The sequence below is a fragment of the Rhinoderma darwinii genome, chromosome 8 (genome assembly GCF_050947455.1).
Source record: "Rhinoderma darwinii isolate aRhiDar2 chromosome 8, aRhiDar2.hap1, whole genome shotgun sequence".
Lineage (NCBI taxonomy): Eukaryota > Metazoa > Chordata > Amphibia > Anura > Rhinodermatidae > Rhinoderma > Rhinoderma darwinii.
This window is the reverse complement of record NC_134694.1, coordinates 1,644,549-1,670,745: the sequence shown is the minus strand read 5'-3', so window position 1 is coordinate 1,670,745 and position 26,197 is coordinate 1,644,549. Positions and strand designations below refer to the sequence as shown.

At 48.4% G+C, this 26,197-nt stretch overlaps 1 protein-coding gene across 1 annotated transcript in view; it reads left to right on the top strand.

The window, feature by feature from the left end:
* Window positions 1-703: 703 nt before the first annotated feature.
* The window catches only part of NOTCH1 (notch receptor 1), a 49,885-nt gene continuing 24,391 nt past the window's right edge, over window positions 704-26,197 (top strand). The window contains exons 1-4 of the mRNA XM_075834621.1: window positions 704-1,051; window positions 5,742-5,814; window positions 19,832-20,097; window positions 25,289-25,621. Of these exons, the coding sequence (XP_075690736.1) occupies window positions 994-1,051; window positions 5,742-5,814; window positions 19,832-20,097; window positions 25,289-25,621 (730 nt within the window). The 5' untranslated portion in view covers window positions 704-993. The remainder of the gene's footprint in view (window positions 1,052-5,741; window positions 5,815-19,831; window positions 20,098-25,288; window positions 25,622-26,197) is intronic.

The window sequence follows — 26,197 nt, the reverse complement described above, 5'->3', positions numbered from 1 at the left end:
CAGGCTGAACGCTCATGCTTGGTCCGCCACGTTACAGCCTCATTCACACAGGGATCCTGTCTGGCGTTTAAATGCATGAAAAACGCCAGCGCTTAAATATTACGTCTTTTTTATGGCGTTTTTCAAGTCCTACTGAGAAGTCTATGAAAAAAACGTCCCCGACCCCCAGAACCATAATGAAGCGTTCTCTATACTAAGACGTAACATCTGGTGGCAGCGTTATCGATCTAAAGGAAAAGGCCTTAAAAAACGCACTGTGTGAATCCAGCTTGTCGTAGAGATCGAGAATGATCGCCGAACGATGACCGTACCAGTGATCACACCCTCACCCACCCTGCCCTGACTGCTGGAGAACTACAAGTATCAGCAACTTCTGCACCCCATGATTTCCTCTTCACCACCGCATGATCTGACGTTATGTAACTACCAATCAAGACCTGCACGCTGCTGGGCTTTGTAGTCCCCTGGCAGCGCTTCCTGTCACCAGACCTCTGACAACGCTTCCTGTCACCATTCTGCTCAGTCCCTTCTACTAGAAGACAAAAGCCACCAAGACGCCCGCAGGGTCCCGTCCAGTCCCCTCCTCCCGGCTGCGCCCTCCACACACTCCCATTCACATGGTAATGAGCGCAGCGCCCGGATCCCTCCGCCGACACAAGTCACAACTTTAGAAGTTTTTTAGAGAAGTAGTCCCGCCCGCGGAAGGAGACACGGCGCACACACTCAGCTCTGCACGGCCGCCCAGCTCCGCATTTCCCTGCTGAGACTTGGAGGAGATTGTGGTCTCCGGGAACACCTGTGGCGGAGGGACCAGGACATTGTGCGCCCTCTGGGGACACCTGTGGCGGAGAGGCCAGGACATTGTGCGGACTCCGGGGACACCTGTGGCGGAGGGATCTGGTCATTGTGCGGGCTTCGGTGCCCGGGCTGCTGTGGTTATTAGTTGTGGAGCCCCCGGGACTTATGTGTCTGGTGTAGCCGCATCCAGGAGGAATGGAGGGGGCAGGAGCCGCCGTTATACTGGTCCTGGCGATGACGGTCACCACTCAAGGTAAAGACTGAGCCCAAGAGCTGGCACTCCACACTCCTGTATCTACAATGTAACGGACAGGAGCTGTGCATAGACGGATACAATGTAACGGACAGGAGCTGTGTAAAGACTGATACAATGTAACGTGCAAGGGCTGTGTATAAACCGATACAATGTAACGGACAGGAGTTGTGTACAGACTGATACAATGTCATGTGCAGGGGCTGTGTATAGACCGATACAATGTAACGGACAGGAGCTGTGTACAGACTGATACAATGTAACGGACACGGGCTGTGTATAGACTGGTATAATGTAACGGACAGGAGCTGTGTACAGACTGATCCAATGTAACGGACAGGAGCTGTGTATAGACTGATACAATGTAACGGACAGGAGCTGTGTACAGACTGATACAATGTAACGGACAGGAGCTGTGTACAGACTGATACAATGTAACGGACAGGAGCTGTGTACAGACTGATACAATGTAACGGACAGGAGCTGTGTACAGACTGATACAATGTAACGGACACGGGCTGTGCACAGACTGATACAATGTAACGGACAGGAGCTGTGTACAGACTGATACAATGTAACGGACAGGAGCTGTGCATAGACTGATACAATGTAACGGACAGGAGCTGTGTACAGACTGATAAAACGTAACGGACAGGAGCTGTGTACAGACTGATACAATGTAACGGACAGGAGCTGTGTACAGACTGATACAATGTAACGGACAGGAGCTGTGTACAGACTGATACAATGTAACGGACAGGAGCTGTGTACAGACTGATACAACGTAACGGACAGGAGCTGTGTACAGACTGATACAATGTAACGGACAGGAGCTGTGTACAGACTGATACAATGTAACGGACAGGAGCTGTGTACAGACTGATACAATGTAACGGACAGGAGCTGTGTACAGACTGATACAATGTAACGGGCAGGAGCTGTGTACAGACTGATACAATGTAACGGGCAGGAGCTGTGTACAGACTGATACAATGTAACGGGCAGGAGCTGTGTACAGGCTGATACAATGTAACGGGCAGGAGCTTTGTACAGGCTGATACAATGTAACGGGCAGGAGCTGTGTACAGACTGATACAACGTAACGGACAGGAGCTTTGTACAGACTGATACAACGTAACGGACAGGAGATGTGTACAGACTGATACAATGTAACGGACAGGATCTGTGTACAGGCTCATACAATGTAACGGGCAGGAGCTGTGTACAGGCTGATACAATGTAACGGGCAGGAGCTGTGCACAGACTGGTACAATGTAACGTGCAGGGGCTGTGTATAGACTGGTATAATGTAACGGACATGGGCAGTGTATAGACTGATACAATGTAACGGGCAGGAGCTGTGTACAGACTGATACAATGTAACGGGCAGGAGCTTTGTACAGGCTGATACAATGTAACGGGCAGGAGCTTTGTACAGGCTGATACAATGTAACGGGCAGGAGCTGTGTACAGACTGATACAACGTAACGGACAGGAGCTTTGTACAGACTGATACAACGTAACGGACAGGAGATGTGTACAGACTGATACAATGTAACGGACAGGATCTGTGTACAGGCTCATACAATGTAACGGGCAGGAGCTGTGTACAGGCTGATACAATGTAACGGGCAGGAGCTGTGCACAGACTGGTACAATGTAACGTGCAGGGGCTGTGTATAGACTGGTATAATGTAACGGACATGGGCAGTGTATAGACTGATACAATGTAACGGACAGGAGCTGTGTACAGACTGATACAATGTAACGAGGCTCTGAACACTTCTCTGGCTTCTGTTCCGCAGAGCTGACACTCTGAAGTCGCTGCTAATGAGTTTATTGCTGACTATTTTTGGAGGGGGGGGATAATTGCTTCATGTTTGGGGGTAACATGTTCTCAGGACCCCTGCTGTGTGATGCTGCAGCTTCTTATATGTTATTCCTCAGTATCAGCGGCCGTGTCGCCCGCACGTTACTGGGGGGGGCAGCGTGTCGCCCGCACGTTACTGGGGGGGAAGCGTGTCGCCCGTGCGTTACTGGGGGGGCAGCGTGTCGCCCGTGCGTTACTGGGGGGGCAGCGTGTCGCCCGTGCGTTACTGGGGGGGGGCAGCGCGTCGCCCGCGCGTTACTGGGGGGCAGCGTCGTGATCCTCGGGGACGTCTGACTTTTCCTAGGTCTGTCATCATTGTACAGTCATAGTGCAGGCAGCCTGGACACCATAACTCCCAGGAAGGTCCTATGAGCCGGCTGGGCCTTGTAGTTCCACCATCCACCTCTTGTTTTGACTTTCTCATTGTTTCTTTTGTATAATTTCTCAGTGTTTTGGCAACAACAGAAAAAGACCAAAAGGAGACCAGGAGATTTGTTACTTGTTTGTTACTTGTTTGTTACTTGTTTGTGGCTTGTGACCAAGTTCTTGCTGTTGCCTTGGGTCGTCCTTTCTGTCGATGAAGCCTGTGTACAGCGCTGCGGAGTATGGCGGTGCTCTCTGCTCGCGGGCAGCTCCGTGTCTGAAGATACAGTATATATATCTATATCTTCTGTATTATATATTGTTACAGCGCTGGGCTCGTTCTTATTGTGGGGCCACTAGACACAGCTGGGCCTCTGCAGTGATGTAACGGTCTCCTGCCCCTGATCTGCTGTTACTGAAGTTCTTGTCCCGTGAGCTTGCGATTCATTATCAGCGGTTTCACTGTCTGCTCCAAATTGAGGGTTTCCTGTCACTCAGACTGGGGACAGTCATTCTTCTGCTTTCTGTTTAGTGGCGGAAGCCGAGTCCCCCCACTCAGAGGAGTCCAGGCCTCGTATCTCTCCTTAATCTCATGTACAACCTCTCACCCTGCACGGGTGGTAACTGCAGCGGGCACAGGGAACTTCGCTTCACTGCTTTATTCCCAGTAGATGTAAGGACTTAGAGAATGGCACCCCCAGTGGTCAGATCATGAAGTAGATAAGACTCAATTACTATTGAAGGTTTGCTTTTCACACGCTGCAAAGTTTCTTGTCAATATTTCACCCCCGAGTTCTGACGATTGAGGAGACCGGGGTCCAGTGATTGTTTTCTGCCTTCAGCGTGGAGGGGGTTAACAAGCTACTTTAAGGATTGTTGATGGGTTTCTAGGACGGTTCCTGGGTCCCCGGCTTTGCCCGTCCTCAGGCCGCAGTGGTGCAGGGACCTGACTGGTGGAGTGTTTTATTTCTGGTGTTTGCGGATCCGCTCACACCCCATTAGGGTGGAGTAGAACATTCGATGATTTGCTGAACTTGTTTTGGAGCCGTTTCTGTTCCTCTACCGTGATCTGAAGGCGCAGACTTTCCCCGTCTAGTTTCAGGGCTCACATCATTCATTTCCTATCGCAGAATGACTTGCCGGGTAATATGGGGGGTGGGGAGACTTGTCTGGTTTATTAAGATGCTGAATTTCCAAGTGATTCATTATTAGAGCAGTTCCCAAAAATAATAAACCCCAATAAATATAGGAGTCGGAGTCGCCCTGTTCTGTCCCCTTTTTTACTAGTTATATTGGCGACTTCCAATATGGCCGACATAACCGGATTGTCACCCAGTCGTCATTGTAATTCTGCTCCGTTATGGGCTCCTCCAAGCTGCTTATCTGGGGGACGCTCCACACGTGGGGTGTCAGAGTCCAGGATTTATATGAGCAGTGGTTACCAGAGCCTGCTGGGGGTTGTAGTGTCATGGCAGCTTTGGCCTCACAGGTGGGATCTTGTTGATTGACCTTCACTTTGATGCCCCCTCTCCAGACACAGGTGGCAGTGTGCTCTCCTAGCAGGGGGTTATTAGAGCTCCGGCTGCAGGTATTAAGTGACGGGGGGAGTGGGACATGGATTCCTGCCCTGTGCTGAACAATGTGGCGAGAGGTGTGCGGAGCTCCTCACAATGGCCGGCTCTGATTTCCCTCTTTGTTGGGGATGAAGAATAGACCCTGCTCTGCAGCTGTTGTGTTTTCCCAGGAGCAGCCCGGAGGGGTGGTGGGGGAGCTGTTTGTATGTCGCACTTCCCCTCCTCCACACTGGGCACTTCAGGACACTTGGGGGTGTTACTCCATCAATAGTGAAGCAGCGGAATGACCCCTCAGATGCAGCATTGTCTAGTCTTCATATTTCTAAACTTTTCTTCTTGGTGGGGGGGGTGTTTATGGGTCTCGGGTCGGGGGTGAATAAACTAACTGGGAAGAGAGTCGAGGAAATAATGACGACTAAACGAAACACTACAACTCCTAGCGTACCACTAACTGGCCCAGCTGGCTGAGACTTGTAGTCACAGAGGTTGTAGACCTGCGGCTGCCGGTGTCGTCGCCCCCACCCCCAGCTTAGTGAATTTCTTTGTTTTCTGCTCCAGGCTGCGGTGCAGGAAATAACATGTCCCTGTCAACCCCCTGCACAGGCGACCGCAGCAATAAACACGCAGGTGACCGTATGTCTGCAGGGTAGTGCCCTCCTATGTGCAGTGCCCGTCAGCGCCCCAGCCGACAAGGAGGACCAGACTGACGGTCAGGGTATCGGGACACTTGTGGTTGGCTCTAGTGACTGAGCAGCGCCCGGGGAACTCTGCCCATAGCAAAATCCTTCCCGATACATGGTATAATACGGGTGTTTTTAATGTTGAAAGGATAACTTAGTCTCTGTATTGTCGTTGCTCCTACTGACGGTGTCGCTTCTTGCAGGTTTACGGTGTACGCAGCCGGGAGAAACGTGCCTGAATAATGGAAGATGTGACCCTAGCGGGACGGAGTGCAGGTAAGTGATCGCCATGTGGTGCGGTTAGCGCGCTCTGATTCTGTAAATACCACGGTCGTGCTATTCACGGTAGGATTGAATGCAAACTATTGCTCCCTGTTATCAGTCATTCCATGGTCCGGTCAGGTGACTACCACATTTACCACCACATGTGACTCCTATCCGCTGCTTCATTATAAGGGTCCTTTATGGCGGGGTTGCTGCTCTTGTAAAGGGGGCTCCTACCTGGGGGCTACACACGTGTTGTATTCGATCTCTCAGGTGCTTGAGAACGGCACCGAGGCTTTAGAAAGTTCCCGGCTCACCCCCAGGATGTCCCTGCTCTACAATAGCAAGTCATCTGGGCCCATTAACAGGCGGCCCCTCCATTGTGAGCCCCTAATGAATACAGACCTCCCTCCCCCCACCCCCCCAACCCTGAAGCCACACGGACGCTTGACGCTGTAAATCTTATTTTTCTTTTCATTGAAAAAAAAAAAGCGACAGCTGGGGATCGGTCGAAATTTGGTCTCCATTATTTCGATGCAGATTAACATTGTGTGACTAATCACGCGCTTTCCCAGAATGCACTGCTGCCACTTTATATTCTTGGGGGCTGGTATTATTCCCCACCTCCAACCCAAGGACAATGAATGAAAAGTTTTGTGAAGGGTAAAAAATATCAAACTTTAGAGAAGACTTGATGAGAACTTGTACCCAGGGACATCTGCTATGTAATATTCTGCCCTCGGGGGCAGGGATGGGGAGACGTCAGTGGGGGGGGGGGTGGAGATGCGTCTGTACATTTGGAATAATATTTCCGATTTTTCAATTTTTTTTATTAATTGGATGGAAATTGCGTTTCTTCAGATCAGCCTGGCGCTCGTGAATCCCCTGATTGTGCCGTGTAGTGAATGACATGTCTGATTGCAGAATTCTCTCCAGGAGTTTCCCGGCAGCTGTACCCAAATGAGCCGAGTCCGCGCGCCCCCAGATTGTTATTTTTAATTTGCTTCTGTGTGTAATTTGTCGCTAGGAGCCAGATAAAGCGACGCCAGGGTGGCAAGCTGCGAAAACAGCGATCTTAAGTGAGCGTGGTGCCCGTAATCTGCAGGCAGATGGTCGTCCGTCCCAGGGGCCGTCTGAATAACACGACTGTTCCGATGAATGTTTTCCTCCGTCTATTCGGCTGTGTAATGCTAAGTAGCTCCGTCATTTTAAGCCCGATCATCTCCTTAAATCATTTTCCCAAAGGGACGTCTTTAAAGAAAAGTGCGATTATCACCCTATGTTCATGTATCCTCACCCCTCCCCCGCTGCGGGGACCGGGGACGTTAATTGCACCAATTAAACTCCGGGTTATATTCACATATGGATTGTAATGAGCAGAAAGTTCTCAGTGAATTGTTTAACGGGAAGTTTCTGGTATTCGCTGTGCCCCTCCTGATTTTTGGAGTCTGTCATCGCCGCGCCAGGACGGATAGCGTGGCATCTGAGCCAGGCTGGGATACAATATGGCGCACTGGCCGGCAGCCACGTCTCCGTTTCACCTGTCACTTATCAGTTTCGCCCACAAAGGTTCCATTATGTTTCTCCCAAATCCAATTAGAAAGTCGAGTGAAATAAAAACCTTATTGGGAAAGGAGATTTCGACTTTTCTGCGGCTGAGATGTAAAACGAGCGCGTCGCCTGCGTTTACAGAGTCCGGAACTTACAGGCGGATTATATTTGGGACTTCTTGGCAGTAAAACTGATAAAAATCCCTATTAAATATCTCGGCTGCGTCGTCGGGTTGTTATGTGTTCCTTGGAAAGCTGAGTGATAGTCATCATGGCCTCTAGCGCCTGACACGCAACTTTCCCAGGCTCCTGAATGGTTACTCTGCCTGGCTGGCGTTCTCATTGGAGTTTTTACCGGAAGGATGTGAAGTGTATGAGAAGTTCCTGGCACTTGTAATCCTGTTATAAGGACGAGAGGTCTCCTCCTATAAGGCCTTTATATACATGACCGGTCCATCTGCCAGCGCTGCAGTCAGCAGATGTTCGCACAGACGGCCTCAGCTCTACCCCTCCCCCACTTTCTAATAAAGCAGCAACACCCCAATACTCCATACTGCAGCCACTTGGCATACGTGAAGGTGCGGAGCGTCGGCCGCCGTCCTGTACGCAGGTCCAGGTCTTGTAGATGGACGTTCGGTCGTCACGTAGGGGCCGTTACGATGTTTAGGGAGGAAGTTTCAACAACTCTGATAAAAAATAGAAAAACAAACACTAAAAAGTTCATTAAATCTCTGGGTGAAGCTCTGCCCCCTGTGACGGGGTGAAGGATGGTTCTTATCACAGCTGTGCCCATAGACGTGGTCGTAGTACGTGGCAGCGCCATCTCTGTGCCCGCCTCATACCGGTTATCATGGGCTCTCGGCTTTGTTCATCATTGATGTCACAGTTTCCTAACAAACAGGCTGCAAATTCCGCTCCGGTTATTTTTGGTTTGCAAAAGGAACGCTTCCTCCTGCTGCTTTATGCTGTGCACACCACGTGCCCGGGTGCCGACTTGGTGGTTGATAATAAGGAACTGGTGTTATTCTGTTATTTGCGCCAGGCTGGCTCTGCTGTGCAGGTTGCGGGTAGTTGAGTATGGCCGCAGTGCTAGGAGGTGACTGTATGTCCAGGTGCTCTGACTGCCATTCCTTGGGTTTAATGGTGCGTCACCTGCCCAGGGGTTCCCATGCCCAGTGTGTAAATATTCCTGTTGTTTCCCTCTTCGTGAGGGTAACGTCCAGACCGAGGTGGGAGATTCACAGCTCACTGGATGTTAATAACTTGTTCAATGAGTCGAACATGCAAATAATCCCCGAGGCTTCGCGGTTTATACGGGGAGCGGCGGAGGTCACGGCTCGAGGTCGTTGTTCTGCCGCCTGGTGCATTTAATGTGCGGAGATTAATGGGTCCGGGCGCTTAACAGGTGCAGAGGACGTTGCTATAAACCTGCGAGTGCCGGGCATCATTTACAGGAGGGTGACCAATAACCCTAATATATATGACCGCTGATGATGGGGATTCTGGGTAACTATAGGCAAGTCGTAGAATAAAGCTGAAACGGGGCATTTTTTAGGATGAGGCCGCACAAACCTTCAATTCACTCGAACCTTGTGTATCGTTCGTCTCCCAGGATCCTGGCAAGGAACGTGATCTCGTACTTTAAGGGTAAATTCCCAACTATTGTCTGTGCTTGGCCACTCGGAGGTTGTGGATGTCGACACGGCTCAGGGTCCTGCTATGGAATCCCAAAGACTTCATCCATCATCCCGATCACTGGGGTCACCGATCCTGAGGAATGTCACCAGGGGGTGATGCCGGCCACTCGTGGCTCATAGAGATCTTTACTGGATGCTTTCTTTGGGTGGTTTTCTCAGGAGGAATATTGAAATCATTTTTTTTATTGTTGTTGATGTTGGGAGTTGTAGTTTTAGAATGACTTTTATTGTAAACATTGACTCCGTCCTCCCTGATGAACGGGCCTTCGAGGGGTGAGATCTATGGGGAGGGATGAGACGTCTCCTGCGAGGACCATTACCTCTGCAGTATATTCTGGGTTATTGGCTGTAATGTTGAGTCTCTTGGGCGGTTTTTACATCTTTTCAGGGTTAATAATCGGATCCTTTTAACCTAAATTTGCCGCGACGTCTGTTTAGCAACGAGCCGCAGATTCCTGGAACAGATGCAGAAAAACCACATGAAACTCCCATCCAGGTGGAGATCCGTCTGCTGCGAGGGGGGAGGTCACAGGCTGCTCGGCGGGTTAAACTGATCATTTGTGGTTTTTGGGGGCCAGTTAACTGGTGGCATCTGCTGAGGATGTCCTCCAATGTTACCACATAGAATAGAGGTTCCCTCTATGTGGCCATGGACCAGTCGGGATTAACCCTTCTGAATAGCTGGATGTAGAGCTCTCCTTTACTTATTTGTTCCTCAGCGTTATTAAATATGGCTAAGGCTTCGTTCACATCGGCGCTCTGGCTCCATTTTGTCGGAGCTTTCCGTCGAAACGGAGCCCTGACAGACACAAACGGAAACCATTGGTTTCCATCACCATTGATATTCAATGGTGACGGATCTGGTGCCAATGGTTTCCATTTGTCCCAGTTGTGCATGGGTTCAGTCGTTTTGCCTAAATCAATAGCTTAGTCAACGTCGGAACGGGACCCTAGCGCAGATGTGAACGAAGGGATTAAAAAAAAAAAAGTACGATTTATCTGATCGGCTGCCAATCATCCGTCCAAACATTAAGCCCCGATAACAGGCGCTGCTGATCATGTCCGGCGCCGGCACCAGGAAACATTCAGAGATTCCCCAACTCTCAGAAACTCGGTGATTACTCTGAGACTGAGGAGGGGGATGGAGCTAATTAAAGTCATGACCCCTTTACATTTTAAGACTTCTTTCCCACGCTTTATTTTATTTCTAGTGGAAGCAGATGGAGAACTCCGGATCCCAGCAACTGCGCAGAAAAAAGGAACAACCCAAATCTGTATCTGGTGCGCAAGACCGCCAAGCCAAGCGCCGATAATACGGCTACTATGATGATTGCCGCTCGTATCAATACTCCGATCAGTCGTGATCTCTCCCACTAGACTGAACTTCTCATCGGGTTGTCGCTTCTGTTTCTAAGGGCTCATTTAGCTGAGCCTGAGGGTCTGTTCACACGGCAGCGTCCGTTACGGCTGAAATTACGGGGCTGTTTTCAGGAGAAAACAGCACCGTGATTTCAGACGTAATCGCATGTGCAGGCGCTTTTCGCTGCGTCCATTACGGACGTAATTGGAGCTTTTTTTCCATGGAGTCCATGGAAAACGGCTCCATTTACGTCTGAAGAAGTGACAGGCACTTCTTTGACGCGGGCGTCTTTTTTAAGCGCCGCCTTTTGACAGCGGTGCATAAAATAAAATGACTATCGGCACAGAACATCGTAAGACCCATTCAAATGAATGGGCAGATGATTGCCGACGCTTTTGAGCCACATTTTCGGACGTAATTCGCCCGAATTACGTCCGTAAATAGTGTGTGTGAACCCAGCCTAACTCGTCCGGGTGCTCTGCGTTGAAACCACGCACAGCACGCGGTCCCATTGATTTCAATGTCGTTATTCACTGAGGCTGGGCAAATATGTCTTAAATCAAAATCACGATTAATTGAACGTGTGACCTCGATTACGATTAATGAACAATTGTTTAGACCACACCCCTTTTTGAATGCCACACCCCTATTTACATGCTATGCCATTGAATTAATATTTATCCCCTGAGCCTGCTGTATACAAGTGTATATAATACCCCCTGACACTGCCCACACACAGTATAATGCCCCATAACTGCCCCCACACAGTATAATGACCCCATAACTGCCCCCACACAGTATAATACCCCCTGACACTGCCCACACACAGTATAATGCCCCATAACTGCCCCCACACAGTATAATGACCCCATAACTGCCCCCACACAGTATAATGCCCCATAACTGCCCCCACACAGTATAATGCCCCATAACTGCCCCCACACAGTATAATGCCCCCATAACTGCCCCCACACAGTATAATGCCCCATAACTGCCCCCACACAGTATAATGCCCCATAACTGCCCCCACACAGTATAATGCCCCATAACTGCCCCCACACAGTATAATGCCCCCATAACTGCCCCCACACAGTATAATGCCCCATAACTGCCCCCACACAGTATAATGCCCCATAACTGCCTCCACACAGTATAATGCCCCCATAACTGCCCCCACACAGTATAATGCCCCATAACTGCCCCCACACAGTATAATGCCCCATAACTGCCCCCACACAGTATAATGCCCCATAACTGCCCACACAGTATAATGCCCCTATAACTGCCCACACAGTATAATGCCCCATAACTGCCCCCACACAGTATAATGCCCCATAACTGCCCCCACACAGTATAATGCCCCATAACTGCCCACACAGTATAATGCCCCTATAACTGCCCCCACACAGTATAATGCCCCATAACTGCCCCCACACAGTATAATGCCCCATAACTGCCCCCACACAGTATAATGCCCCATAACTGCCCCCACACAGTATAATGCCCCATAACTGCCCCCACACAGTATAATGCCCCATAACTGCCCCCACACAGTATAATGCCCCATAACTGCCCCCACACAGTATAATGCCCCATAACTGCCCCCACACAGTATAATGCCCCATAACTGCCCCCACACAGTATAATGCCCCATAACTGCCCCCACACAGTATAATGCCCCATAACTGCCCCCACACAGTATAATGCCCCATAACTGCCCCCACACAGTATAATGCCCCATAACTGCCCCCACACAGTATAATGCCCCATAACTGCCCCCACACAGTATAATGCCCCCTAACTGCCCCTACACAGTATAATGCCCCCTAACTGCCCCTACACAGTATAATGCCCCATAACTGCCCACACACAGTATAATGCCCCATAACTGCCTCCACACAGTATAATGCCCCATAACTGCCTCCACACAGTATAATGCCCCAAAACTGCCTCCACACAGTATAATGCCCCAAAACTGCCCCCACACAGTATAATGCCCCCATAACTGCCCCCACACAGTATAATGCCCCATAACTGCCCCCACACAGTATAATGCCCCATAACTGCCCCCACACAGTATAATGCCCCATAACTGCCCACACAGTATAATGCCCCCATAACTGCCCCCACACAGTATAATGCCCCATAACTGCCCCCACACAGTATAATGCCCCATAACTGCCTCCACACAGTATAATGCCCCATAACTGCCCCCACACAGTATAATGCCCCATAACCGCCCCCACACAGTATAATGCCCCCATAACCGCCCCCACACAGTATAATGCCCCATAACTGCCTCCACACAGTATAATGCCCCATAACTGCCCCACACAGTATAATGTCCCCATAACTGCCCCCACACAGTATAATGCCCCATAACTGCCCCCACACAGTATAATGTCCCCATAACTGCCCCCACACAGTATAATGCCCCCATAACTGCCCTCCACACAGTATAATGCCCCCATAACTGCCCCCACACAGTATAATACCCCATAACTGCCCCCACACAGTATAATACCCCATAACTGCCCACACACAGCAAACCCCAATAGTGCCTGATAACCATAATAATATACATACTCCCCTAACCCCGTGTGGTGGAGATCCCTCTGCTCTTCTCCGGTCTGTGCGGCGCGATGCCTCTCGTCCAGCGATACATAGTGAATGCGGCTCCCTGCTCTACCATTGGGTTCACCTGTATCTGCGTCCCGATGATGCAGATACAGTTTAAACCGAGAAAAAAATAATTGATAAAACCGAAATTCGCAAGATGACGTCGATTTTAATTGCGCTGAATTTCGATTTTGATTATTTTTCTATTAATTGCCCAGCCCTGAGTCTATTCACACAGATGTGAGTTTTCAGTCAGCGCGTCCATTGCGCGCCACTCTCTGCATGTCTTATATTGCTGCGTATTCACTTCCCCAGCCGCCCACTGAAGTCAATGGTTGCGTGAAAACCACGGACCGCACACGGACGCACATCCATGTGCTGTCCGTGTTTTACTCATCAATTACATTGGAAAAAAGAAAGTGCTTGCGAGTGCGTGAGAAACACATGTAACGCGCAAAACGCAACTGATGCAGAAATGCACACGGACACGGACAGATTTACGCGCTCGTTTTTAATGCTCCCAAATCTGTCACGTTCGTGTGAATGAAGCCGAAGAAAGCTGAATGGCGACAACCAATATGGCCGCTAGTGGTGGTCACCCAGCTCTCCCAGACTCCTGAATAATCCTGCATAATCCTGGCTTTACAGATCAGGACTCTGGGAAAGCTGGGTGACAACCCCGTGTGCGGCCATGTTTACTGAAAGGCGATGCTCCAGGGCTGGGGATGGTAAATGATGTTTTCTGTGGTGGTTTTCTCCGTTTCCCACGGTGCTCTGCGGCCCAGTCTGGGGCTCTTCCCCTTGTTCACGTTTTCTGGCTCCATTGTTTTTGTCTTTCTTGGTCGGAGGCGGCAGATGGCTGCGCACACAATGGATGCAATCCCTGAACTCTGAAATAAGGGTGAGGTGGAAGGTCACGGGGAAACATCTGCCATCTTGAGACTTGGCAGCGGGGCGATCAGCACGAGGCACAAATACCAAGTTTTATTGAAGTTGTAAATGTGCGGCAGATGTAACGTAGACGCCGGGATCGCGGCTCCTGCCACTTGTTCTGCTGCATTTTATTTTATTCCAGTAGAAGTTTAGAATTTTGCTTATTTTATGTGTTTTTGACTGTTGATGATTTTTTGTTCCTCTTTTGCTGGGCGTTTATTATGGTTTTCGGACTCGGTTGTGTAGCGGCGCCGCTTCCTGTCTGTCATAATGCGACCTCCGGAGCTTACAATCTAATTTACTGGCTATGGATGTGGCGATTATCGGTTGTATCACGGCGGTATCTATGGCACTGCCCAGGCCTGGCATGACCACCGGTATAACGTGGAATCACTGAAGACGCGGCCGCCCGTCAGGGTTTTTGTGTTTTTCTTCCCTCGTTTAAGTTACTTGTCAAAACTAATTTTCTGAGCTGGAACAAGAATTTCGCGGACGCCGGCGATGGTTGGCTGCCAGGCACACACGAGATCCCCTGACTATGTATTTAGCATCTCTATGATACATTAGGTGAGATGTCTCCAGATTTCACAAGACCTCCTCACTCTCCATATTTGACATTTCTTCTCATTTCTAAAACGCACGGCCTGATCACATGACGCGCCAATCAAAAGTTACGGAAATTATATAATAAAATACGTAATGTTTGACAACGGGCTTAGATACGCAGCTCAACAGACCGTATCACACATGATAGGATTAGATACACAGCTCAACAGACAGTATCGCACATGATAGGATTAGATACACAGCTCAGCAGACAGTATCACACATGATAGGATTAGATACACAGCTCAGCAGACAGTATCACACATGATGGGATTAGATGCAGGGCTCAGCAGGATTAGATACACAGCTCAGCAGGATTAGATACAGCAGCTCAGCAGAAGGTATCACACATGATAGGATTCGATACGCAGCTCAACAGACCGTATCACACAATAGGATGAGATACATCTCAGCAGACAGTATCACACGTGCTAGGATTAGATACACAGCTCAACAGACCGTATCACACATGATAGGATTAGATACACAGCTCAACAGATCGTATCACACATGATAGGATTAGATACACCGCTCAGCAGACAGTATCACACATGATAGGATTCGATACGCAGCTCAACTGACCGTATCACACATGATAGGATTGGATACATTGTCTCAGCAGACAGGATCACACATGATAGGATTAGATACAGTGGCTCAGCAGACAGTATCACACATGACCGGATTAGATACAGCGGCTCAGCAGACCGTATCACACAATAGGATGAGATACATCTCAGCAGACCGTATCACACGTGCTAGGATTAGATACACAGCTCAGCAGACCGTATCACACGTGCTAGGATTAGATACACTGCTCAGCAGACCGTATCACACGTGCTAGGATTAGATACACAGCTCAGCAGACAGTATCACATATGATAGGATTAGATACACAGCTCAGCAGACAGTATCACACATGATAGGATTAGATACACAGCTCAACAGATCGTATCACACATGATAGGATTAGATACACCGCTCAGCAGACAGTATCACACATGATAGGATTCGATACGCAGCTCAACTGACCGTATCACACATGATAGGATTGGATACATTGTCTCAGCAGACAGGATCACACATGATAGGATTAGATACAGTGGCTCAGCAGACAGTATCACACATGACCGGATTAGATACAGCGGCTCAGCAGACCGTATCACACAATAGGATGAGATACATCTCAGCAGACCGTATCACACGTGCTAGGATTAGATACACAGCTCAGCAGACCGTATCACACGTGCTAGGATTAGATACACTGCTCAGCAGACCGTATCACACGTGCTAGGATTAGATACACAGCTCAGCAGACAGTATCACATATGATAGGATTAGATACACTGCTCAGCAGACCGTATCACACGTGCTAGGATTAGATACACTGCTCAGCAGACCGTATCACACGTGCTAGGATTAGATACACCGCTCCTCAGGCTTAGATATGTTAGACCCCGTTTTTGAACGATGTTGGGTGTTACTCTTTGGCTGTCGTGTGTCTCCAGATCGGAGACTCCATCGTTCTCCAGCCGGATGATGGATTGTAGTCCCTTTCTGATAGAATATAATGGTTTTGTGTGGGTGACTCGGGGCTGCTTGCGCTGTGTGCGGTGTCTGCGGCGCCCCCTGTACACGTCTGTAGATCCCGGCTGTTTGTAGATGATATTTGTCCTGGTGGCGGTTCTCGGATCTGAGGCTTGTGCCGCTCGGGATGTGATGAGGCTTCATGAGACTTGTCATGTGCTTCTTGTAAATCCCCCTAAAGGAGAAGCTGCGACTTGTGTATCCACATCCGGCTACAGGCGGCGTCCGAGCCCCAGATGTTTATCATGTGCTCACAATTATAACAATCCGTGACTGGCGTTTGGGCTTTTATTTTCCCTTGTAATGCGGCGCCTGTCTTGCAGATACCAGAACGTTCCCATTTTGCTTGCGATTTATAACAGGAATTCTCAAAATGTCATTTTTTCCCATTTAAGTTAATGAAGCTTAATCATTGTACAAAGGAAATACATTGTGTTTCTATTCTTCACCATTTTCAAGATCACTGCTTGCTGTCAATGAACACCCAGTGGCTGAACACCTATCCTGATCTAGTTCTGCTCACAGAAATGAGGGTTTGTTACAATGTAACAGCCTGGAGTTCATTCTGGGTCTGCACTGGGGGTTTTAGTCTATAGTTGTAACATAAATGAATTGAAACACAAACTGTTGGAAAGTTGTAAAACTTTTCTTTATTCTGAGATTAAAGGGGTTGTACAGGATTAGAAAAACATGGATCTTCCTCAACAGCGCCACACCTGTCCATGGGTTGTGTCTGGTATTGCAGCTCAGTTGAAGTGAACTGGGACGACTGCAATACCACATACAACCTGTGGACAGGTGTGGGGCTGTTTTGGGAAAAAGTAGCCATGTTTCCTAATCCTGGACAATCCCTTTAAGTGTACGTCTAGTGAATGGTGAGACGCTGCATGTTTTATTTACTCCTGTCTCTTTAAAAGCCGAAATATGTTGGAAATTCCATATACTGAGGTGGTGCTAAAAATAATCCGTGCTTCTGTATCTTAAGCCGGCCCTTGGTGTTAGGGCCCACGCAAAGTAAACGCACCCAACCCACAGTCCTAGATCTGGACACGGCCGTCTTGTGCGCAGCAGCAATGTTCACCAGAATGTAGTCATCAGGCGCGGATTCCCGTTCCATTCACATCGTGTACAACTCGATGCCGCAGCGACACTGGCTCGGCAACAGTTCTCACGCGTTTTCATCCTGTGGCCACCATTGCGTTTCAGAGTCACAAGCTTCATGGTTCTTCCCGGTCATTAATCAGGATATTGACCGTAAGCGTCGGGCGCGGTCTGTGGAATGTCGACCCCTGCAGGTGCGTTCAGCCTCAGACAACACATTGACATGTGCGAGAGAACAAACCCCGGAGATAACTGGCAGCGGGTTATATCTGTGAATGTCCTGGAGAGGCGCGGAGCGAGTTGGACTTTCCAGATGAGTGCACGCTCCACACAGGCCACATGCCATCACTGGCCTCAGCGGCGGCAGGACAATGGCCTCTCTCATGAGCGCAGCTCGGGCCCGCTGCATTCCCCGGCTGGAAGCAGAGAGCGCCGCCACCCACAATCCCGGCCCCATTCTTCATGTTGATTGGGCAGCGCTCGCCAGGGGCAGCTGCCGCCTCTCATTAATATGCACACCTGTTCCCTGCAGCTTTTGTGCAGCCGGCAGATGCCCTCATTAATTTCGCTCCTATTCTCTGCGCTCCTTTTGGCCGGGATAATTCTTTCTCATTAACTCGAAATGTCTCCGATTCCTAACAAATTCTCTCACAATTTCCCAACAAAGAGAATGTGAGCGGGAAAACGGGGGAGGGGGGTCCGTCGTGGAATTAAGACGAGTCAAGACTTTTCCCAAAGTTTCTTTTCTCACTTTTTATTTCTGTGTTGTGTTTTTTAATCTATCTTGATCATATCACACAACGCTTTATTTTCCCATCATCCCCAGGATTTGACAATCTCATCTCCTTAGGGCGGTGAACCTCTCAGCCACCTGCTCCAGTTGCTTTATGGCCATAACAGATGGCGCCACTCATCTACTGCTGCAAAAGTATCTCGCAAAGAGTCTGTGCCCCATGAATGTTCTGGGGTAGGTTTGATGTCGGAGTTTCTGCACAGTCCGGACCCCGCTCTTCTCGGCAGCAGGTGTCAATAGAAGTCGTCACAATTGGTCGGACTGTTTGCTTTACAGCTGCAAATGGTCCCCGTACCTTCATGCGTGCGATTTGTTGGTGCCTGCCGCTCCTCGAGGTCTTCCGATGAATTCGCTTATTATAACGGCAGACGTTCTGTCCATTTTTGGGAAGCAGAGACTCGTCCGTTGCTTTATTTTGGGTGATTCATTGTCTCACATAATAATAAACATAACCGTGTTTACTGATCTCCGATGGTTTTGCAGACGGCGCGGTTCCCGGTTGGGTTGACCATGTCATTCCCGTTAGGCCCCATGCACACGACCGTATAAATTCTCTGCAATTACGGACCCATCCAGTGCTATCGGCCGTGAACACCTTTCCGTATCGCTTCGTATAGGTGTCCATGCCGTAGAACATGTTCTATCTTTTGCGTTTTACGGGCCGTGCTCCCATACTTTGTGATTACGGGCACGGCTGTATGCATGAGGCCTTATCTGTGAGTGATGTGCAGAACTTTCTGTAAGGTTTCGTATATGAATGCCACTTTCCATCACTTCTTATATCCGCCTCCGCCCTCTAATCTACCGCTTGATGTTTTTTTTTTTTGTTCTTGCTTTGTTGACTTTTGATTTTTGGGATGATTTTGAAGTGATGATCCCTGACTGCAGGGGCTGCGCACTCCCACAAGTCTCCCTTTAATCTCCCTAGTTTATGAGGCGGGCTCAGCTGGTAACAGGTGGTGATGTCGGGGTCACGCATCTGCTGCACCCCCCTGATCATTGCCCATTTCATGCTTTTTACATGAGACCCTAAAGTCATATTAAAGGCTTATCGCCTGGAGGTGAACGCTTCTCCCCGACCGCAGGGACGGATCTCATTACCTCTAATAACTGATCCTGGGGGAGCGAGCTCAGAATATGAAGAGCCCCGGGACATTCTGCAGCTTCATAAACAGCATCAGACCCTGCCGACCAAAACTCCAACCTTATAATTGAAAGTTATACAATGAATTTTCTGAAATCGGAAAAACGCTTTAAAGAGCACAAAGATAAAACTTGCCCAACTGAAAGGGGTTGTCTAGAATTAAAAATACATGGCTGCTTTATTTCAGAAACCACACCACCCCTGTCCATAGGTTGTGTCCGGTATTGCAGCTCTTCTCCATTGAATTGAATAGGGCTGAGCTGCAATACCACACACAACCAGTGCACAGGAGTGGTGCTGTTTTTCTATTGGACAACCCCTTCAAAGAACTGTGACATAGAGTAGGGATCATGGGGGGAGGTGAGGTTTCTGCACTTCCTGCCCTCATCACATTGAATTACTACAGTCCTCCTCTCCCAGCCTGACATGTCTGATACCAGAGAACAATAGTTTGTATTCACCTGTCCTACAGTCATCCTCCCCCAGTCTGAAATGTCTGATAACAGAGAACAATAGATTGTATTCACCTGTCCTACAGTCATCCTCTCCCCAGCCTAACATGTCTGATAACAGAGAACAGTAGGTGGCATTATAAGTATGTGGATTGTCTTGTGATCTGGATTTTTCTTTCTCTTGCAGATGCCCGGGCCCCTATATTGGTGAGCGGTGCCAGTTTATCAGTCCCTGCACCAGTAATCCATGTCTAAACGGTGGATCGTGCCAATATGACATCAGAGGACATAGCGTTTATTACACCTGCAGCTGCCCCCTGGGGTACCAGGACCTGCGATGTATCACCCGGAAGGACAATGCGTGTCTCAGCAGCCCGTGTCGTAACGGAGGAACCTGTGACCTGACCACAGACGAGTGGAGCTATAAATGCAAATGTCCCCCAGGATGGACAGGTAATGGCGCGCTCTAGAACAGTCCACCGGAAACACTCTTTCTGCAGCTGCCAGCGCACCGATACAAATGACAAAGCACAGTCATGTGACTGCCGCTGACCAATAGTGCTTGACTTGTCATCTGATGTGGAGGGTCTCCCTAAGGCTGGGTTCACACGACCTATTTTCAGACGTAAACGAGGCGTATTATGCCTCGTTTTACGTCTGAAAATACGGCTCCAATACGTCGGCAAACATCTGCCCATTCATTTGAATGGGTTTGCCGACGTACTGTGCAGACGACCTGTCATTTACGCGTCGTCGTTTGACAGCTGTCAAAAGACGACGCGTAAAAATACAGCCTCGTCAAAAGAAGTGCAGGACACTTATATACATTATATGCAGGACACTTCTATACATTATATGCAGGACACTTATATACATTATATGCAGGACACTTATATACAGGACACTTATATACATTATATGCGGGACACTTATATACAGGACACTTATATACATTATATGCAGGACACTTATATACAGGACACTTATATACATTATATGCAGGACACTTATATACAGGACACTTATATACATTATATGCAGGACACTTATATACAGGACACTTATATACATTATATGCAGGACACTTATATACAGGACACTTATATACATTATATACAGGACACTTATATACATTATATGCAGGACACTTATATACAGGACACTTATATACATTATATGCAGGACACTTATATACAGGACACTTATATACATTATATGCGGGACACTTATATACAGGACACTTATACATTATATGCAGGACACTTATATACAGGACACTTATATACATTATATGCAGGACACTTATATACAGGACACTTATATACATTATATGCAGGACACTTATATACAGGACACTTATATACATTATATGCGGGACACTTATATACAGGACACTTATACATTATATGCAGGACACTTATATACAGGACACTTATATACATTATATGCAGGACACTTATATACAGGACACTTATATACATTATATGCAGGACACTTATATACATTATATGCAGGACACTTATATACAGGACACTTATATACATTATATGCAGGACACTTATATACAGGACACTTATATACATTATATGCAGGACACTTATATACAGGACACTTATATACATTATATGCAGGACACTTATATACAGGACACTTATATACATTATATGCGGGACACTTATATACAGGACACTTATACATTATATGCAGGACACTTATATACAGGACACTTATATACATTATATGCAGGACACTTATATACATTATATGCAGGACACTTATATACATTATATGCAGGACACTTATATACAGGACACTTATATACATTATATGCAGGACACTTATATACAGGACACTTATATACATTATATGCAGGACACTTATATACAGGACACTTATATACATTATATGCAGGACACTTATATACAGGACACTTATATACATTATATGCGGGACACTTATATACAGGACACTTATATACATTATATGCGGGACACTTATATACAGGACACTTATATACATTATATGCGGGACACTTATATACAGGACACTTATATACATTATATGCAGGACACTTATATACAGGACACTTATATACATTATATGCGGGACACTTATATACAGGACACTTATATACATTATATGCGGGACACTTCTTGGGACGTTTTTGGAGCCGTTTTCTCATAGACTCTATTGAAAACAGCTCCAAAAACGGCCGAAAAAACGGCCCGAAAAACGCAGCGAAATACGTGAGTTGCTCAAAAAACGTCTGAAAATCAGGTGCTGTTTTCCTTTGAAAACAGCTCCGTATTTTCAGACGTTTTTGGCTCAGCGTGTGAACATACCCTTAGGAAACCTTTCTTCCTCAACCTGGTCCCACGTGGACTTTCCCATAGGAGACGGGTACTGCTGGATACCCCCCTATTACCTCTCTCTACTGCTGGATACCCCCCTATTACCTCTCTATACTGCTGGATACCCCCTTATTACCTCTCTCTACTGTTGGATACCCCCCTATTTACCTCTCTGTACTGCTGGATACCCCTCTATTTACCTCTCTCTACTGCTGGATACCCCCTTATTACCTCTCTCTACTGCTGGATACCCCCCTATTACCTCTCTGTACTGCTGGATACCCCCCTATTACCTCTCTCTACTGCAGGATACCCCCCTATTACCTCTCTGTACTGCTGGATACCCCCCTATTTACCTCTCTGTACTGCTGGATACCCCCCTATTTACCTCTCTGTACTGCTGGATACCCCCCTATTTACCTCTCTCTACTGCTGGATACCCCCCTATTACCTCTCTATACTGCTGGATACCCCCCTATTACCTTTCTGTACTGCTGGATACCCCCCTATTTACCTCTCTGTACTGCTAGATACCCCCCTATTACCTCTCTGTACTGCTGGATACCCCCCTATTACCTCTCTGTACTGCTAGATACCCCCCTATTACCTCTCTGTACTGCTGGATACCCCCCTATTACCTCTCTGTACTGCTGGATACCCCCCTATTACCTCTCTCTACTGCTGGATACCCCCCTATTACCTTTCTGTACTGCTGGATACCCCCCTATTTACCTCTCTGTACTGCTGGATACCCCCCTATTTACCTCTCTGTACTGCTGGATACCCCCTATTACCTCTCTATACTGCTGGATACCCCCTATTACCTCTCTATACTGCTGGATACCCCCCTATTACCTTTCTGTACTGCTGGATACCCCCCTATTTACCTCTCTGTACTGCTGGATACCCCTCTATTACCTCTCTCTACTGCTGGATACCCCCCTATTACCTTTCTGTACTGCTGGATACCCCCCTATTACCTCTCTATACTGCTGGATACCCCCCTATTACCTCTCTCTACTGCTGGATACCCCCCTATTACCTCTCTGTACTGCTGGATACCCCCCTATTACCTCTCTGTACTGCTGGATACCCCCCTATTACCTCTCTGTACTGCTCGATACCCCCCTATTACCTCTCTGTACTGCTGGATACCCCCCTATTACCTCTCTGTACTGCTGGATACCCCCCTATTACCTCTCTCTACTGCTGGATACCCCCCTATTACCTCTCTGTACTGCTGGATACCCCCCTATTACCTCTCTGTACTGCTGGATACCCCCCTATTACCTCTCTGTACTGCTGGATACCCCCCTATTACCTCTCTCTACTGCTGGATACCCCCCTATTACCTCTCTGTACTGCTGGATACCCCCCTATTACCTCTCTGTACTGCTGGATACCCCCCTATTACCTCTCTGTACTGCTGGATACCCCCCTATTACCTCTCTCTACTGCTGGATACCCCCCTATTACCTCTCTGTACTGCTGGATACCCCCCTATTACCTCTCTATACTGCTGGATACCCCCCTATTACCTTTCTGTACTGCTGGATACCCCCCTATTTACCTCTCTGTACTGCTGGATACCCCTCTATTACCTCTCTCTACTGCTGGATACCCCCCTATTACCTCTCTATACTGCTGGATACCCCCCTATTACCTTTCTGTACTGCTGGATACCCCCATATTTACCTCTCTGTACTGCTGGATACCCCCTATTACCTCTCTCTACTGCTGGATACCCCCTATTTACCTCTCTCTACTGCTGGATACCCCCCTATTACCTTTCTCTACTGCTGGATACCCCCTATTTACCTCTCTGTACTGCTGGATACCCCCCTATTACCTCTATACTGCTGGATACCCCCCTATTACCTTTCTGTACTGCTGGATACCCCCCTATTTACCTCTCTCTACTGCTGGATACCCCCCTATTACCTTTCTGTACTGCTGGATACCCCCCTATTACCTCTCTCTACTGCTGGATACCCCCCTATTACCTCTCTCTACTGCTGGATACCCCCCTATTACCTCTCTCTACTGCTGGATACCCCCCTATTACCTCTCTGTACTGCTGGATACCCCCCTATTACCTCTCTATACTGCTGGATACCCCCCTATTACCTTTCTGTACTGCTGGATACCCCCCTATTTACCTCTCTGTACTGCTGGATACCCCTCTATTACCTCTCTCTACTGCTGGATACCCCCCTATTACCTTTCTGTACTGCTGGATTACCCCCTATTACCTCTCTCTACTGTTGGATACCCCCCTATTTACCTCTCTGTACTGCTGGATACCCCCTATTACCTCTCTATACTGCTGGATACCCCCCTATTACCTTTCTGTACTGCTGGATACCCCCCTATTTACCTCTCTGTACTGCTGGATACCCCTCTATTACCTCTCTCTACTGCTGGATACCCCCCTATTACCTTTCTGTACTGCTGGATACCCCCCTATTACCTCTCTATACTGCTGGATACCCCCCTATTACCTCTCTCTACTGCTGGATACCCCCCTATTACCTCTCTATACTGCTGGATACCCCCCTATTACCTCTCTGTACTGCTGGATACCCCCCTATTACCTCTCTATACTGCTGGATACCCCCCTATTACCTTTCTGTACTGCTGGATACCCCCCTATTACCTCTCTGTACTGCTGGATACCCCCCTATTACCTCTCTGTACTGCTGGATACCCCCCTATTACCTCTCTGTACTGCTGGATACCCCCCTATTACCTCTCTCTACTGCTGGATACCCCCCTATTACCTCTCTGTACTGCTGGATACCCCCCTATTACCTCTCTGTACTGCTGGATACCCCCCTATTACCTCTCTGTACTGCTGGATACCCCCCTATTACCTCTCTGTACTGCTGGATACCCCCCTATTACCTCTCTCTACTGCTGGATACCCCCCTATTACCTCTCTGTACTGCTGGATACCCCCCTATTACCTCTCTGTACTGCTGGATACCCCCCTATTACCTCTCTATACTGCTGGATACCCCCCTATTACCTCTCTATACTGCTGGATACCCCCCTATTACCTTTCTGTACTGCTGGATACCCCCCTATTTACCTCTCTGTACTGCTGGATACCCCTCTATTACCTCTCTCTACTGCTGGATACCCCCCTATTACCTCTCTATACTGCTGGATACCCCCCTATTACCTCTCTATACTGCTGGATACCCCCCTATTACCTCTCTGTACTGCTGGATACCCCCCTATTACCTCTCTGTACTGCTAGAGCTGATGTGTCTTCTATGTCGTTTCTACAGGTGACACGTGCCAGAAAGCAGACCCTTGTGCCTCTAACCCATGCGCCAACGGTGGAAGCTGCGTCCCCTTCGATTCGCAGTACGTCTGTAAATGTCTAGATGGATTTCATGGAGAAACCTGTAAACTGGACATTAACGAATGTAAACAGAACCCCTGTAAGAACGGAGGCATGTGCGTCAATGAGTTCGGATCTTTTTACTGCAAGTGCAAGAGCAAATTTACCGGAAACTACTGCGACATCCCCTACGTGCCGTGCAACCCGTCACCGTGCCAAAATGGTGGGACCTGCCGGCAAACAGACGACACATCCTATGATTGCACCTGTCTGCCAGGTAAGACCCTGCTTAGTATTAGTATGACGGACATCCGGGTGTGGGCGCGCTGCATCTGGTGCCAACTTGTTGCTGCAATTGCTAATTTGGGGTGACAATTGGGCTCTACAGATAGCGGGGGGAGGGGGGCCTGAGGCTGCAGCGCTCAGGACTGTCTAGGACCGGCGTTGGGTTTTCTTGTGTTGCAGCAGGAAGCGTTATGTTTGCTGAAATGACAATCACTTGCCGCTTCTCCACAATACGAGGATATGACCATTCACTATGAACTTTTGCCCTGAAACAATGAGTTGGGCGCTTTAAAGCTTTAAAGGTGTGAATGTCCCAGGGATAATATGGCTTTAGGGAGTACATCTGGTGCTGGGCTTCTGCAGTGTTTATACTCCAGTCACATCCAGAGCTGCATTCACAGTTCTATGTGGTGTAGACGCTGCATCTCCCACAATGCAGCACATTGTATGCTCCTTACACACTTGGGAGCGAGATGTCGAGGTCCGGCAGCCCTTGGGCTAACAAGCAATCGTGGATGCAGCTCTGGAGGTGACTAGGGCATAAGGGTAATCGCGAGTTACCCTCGAT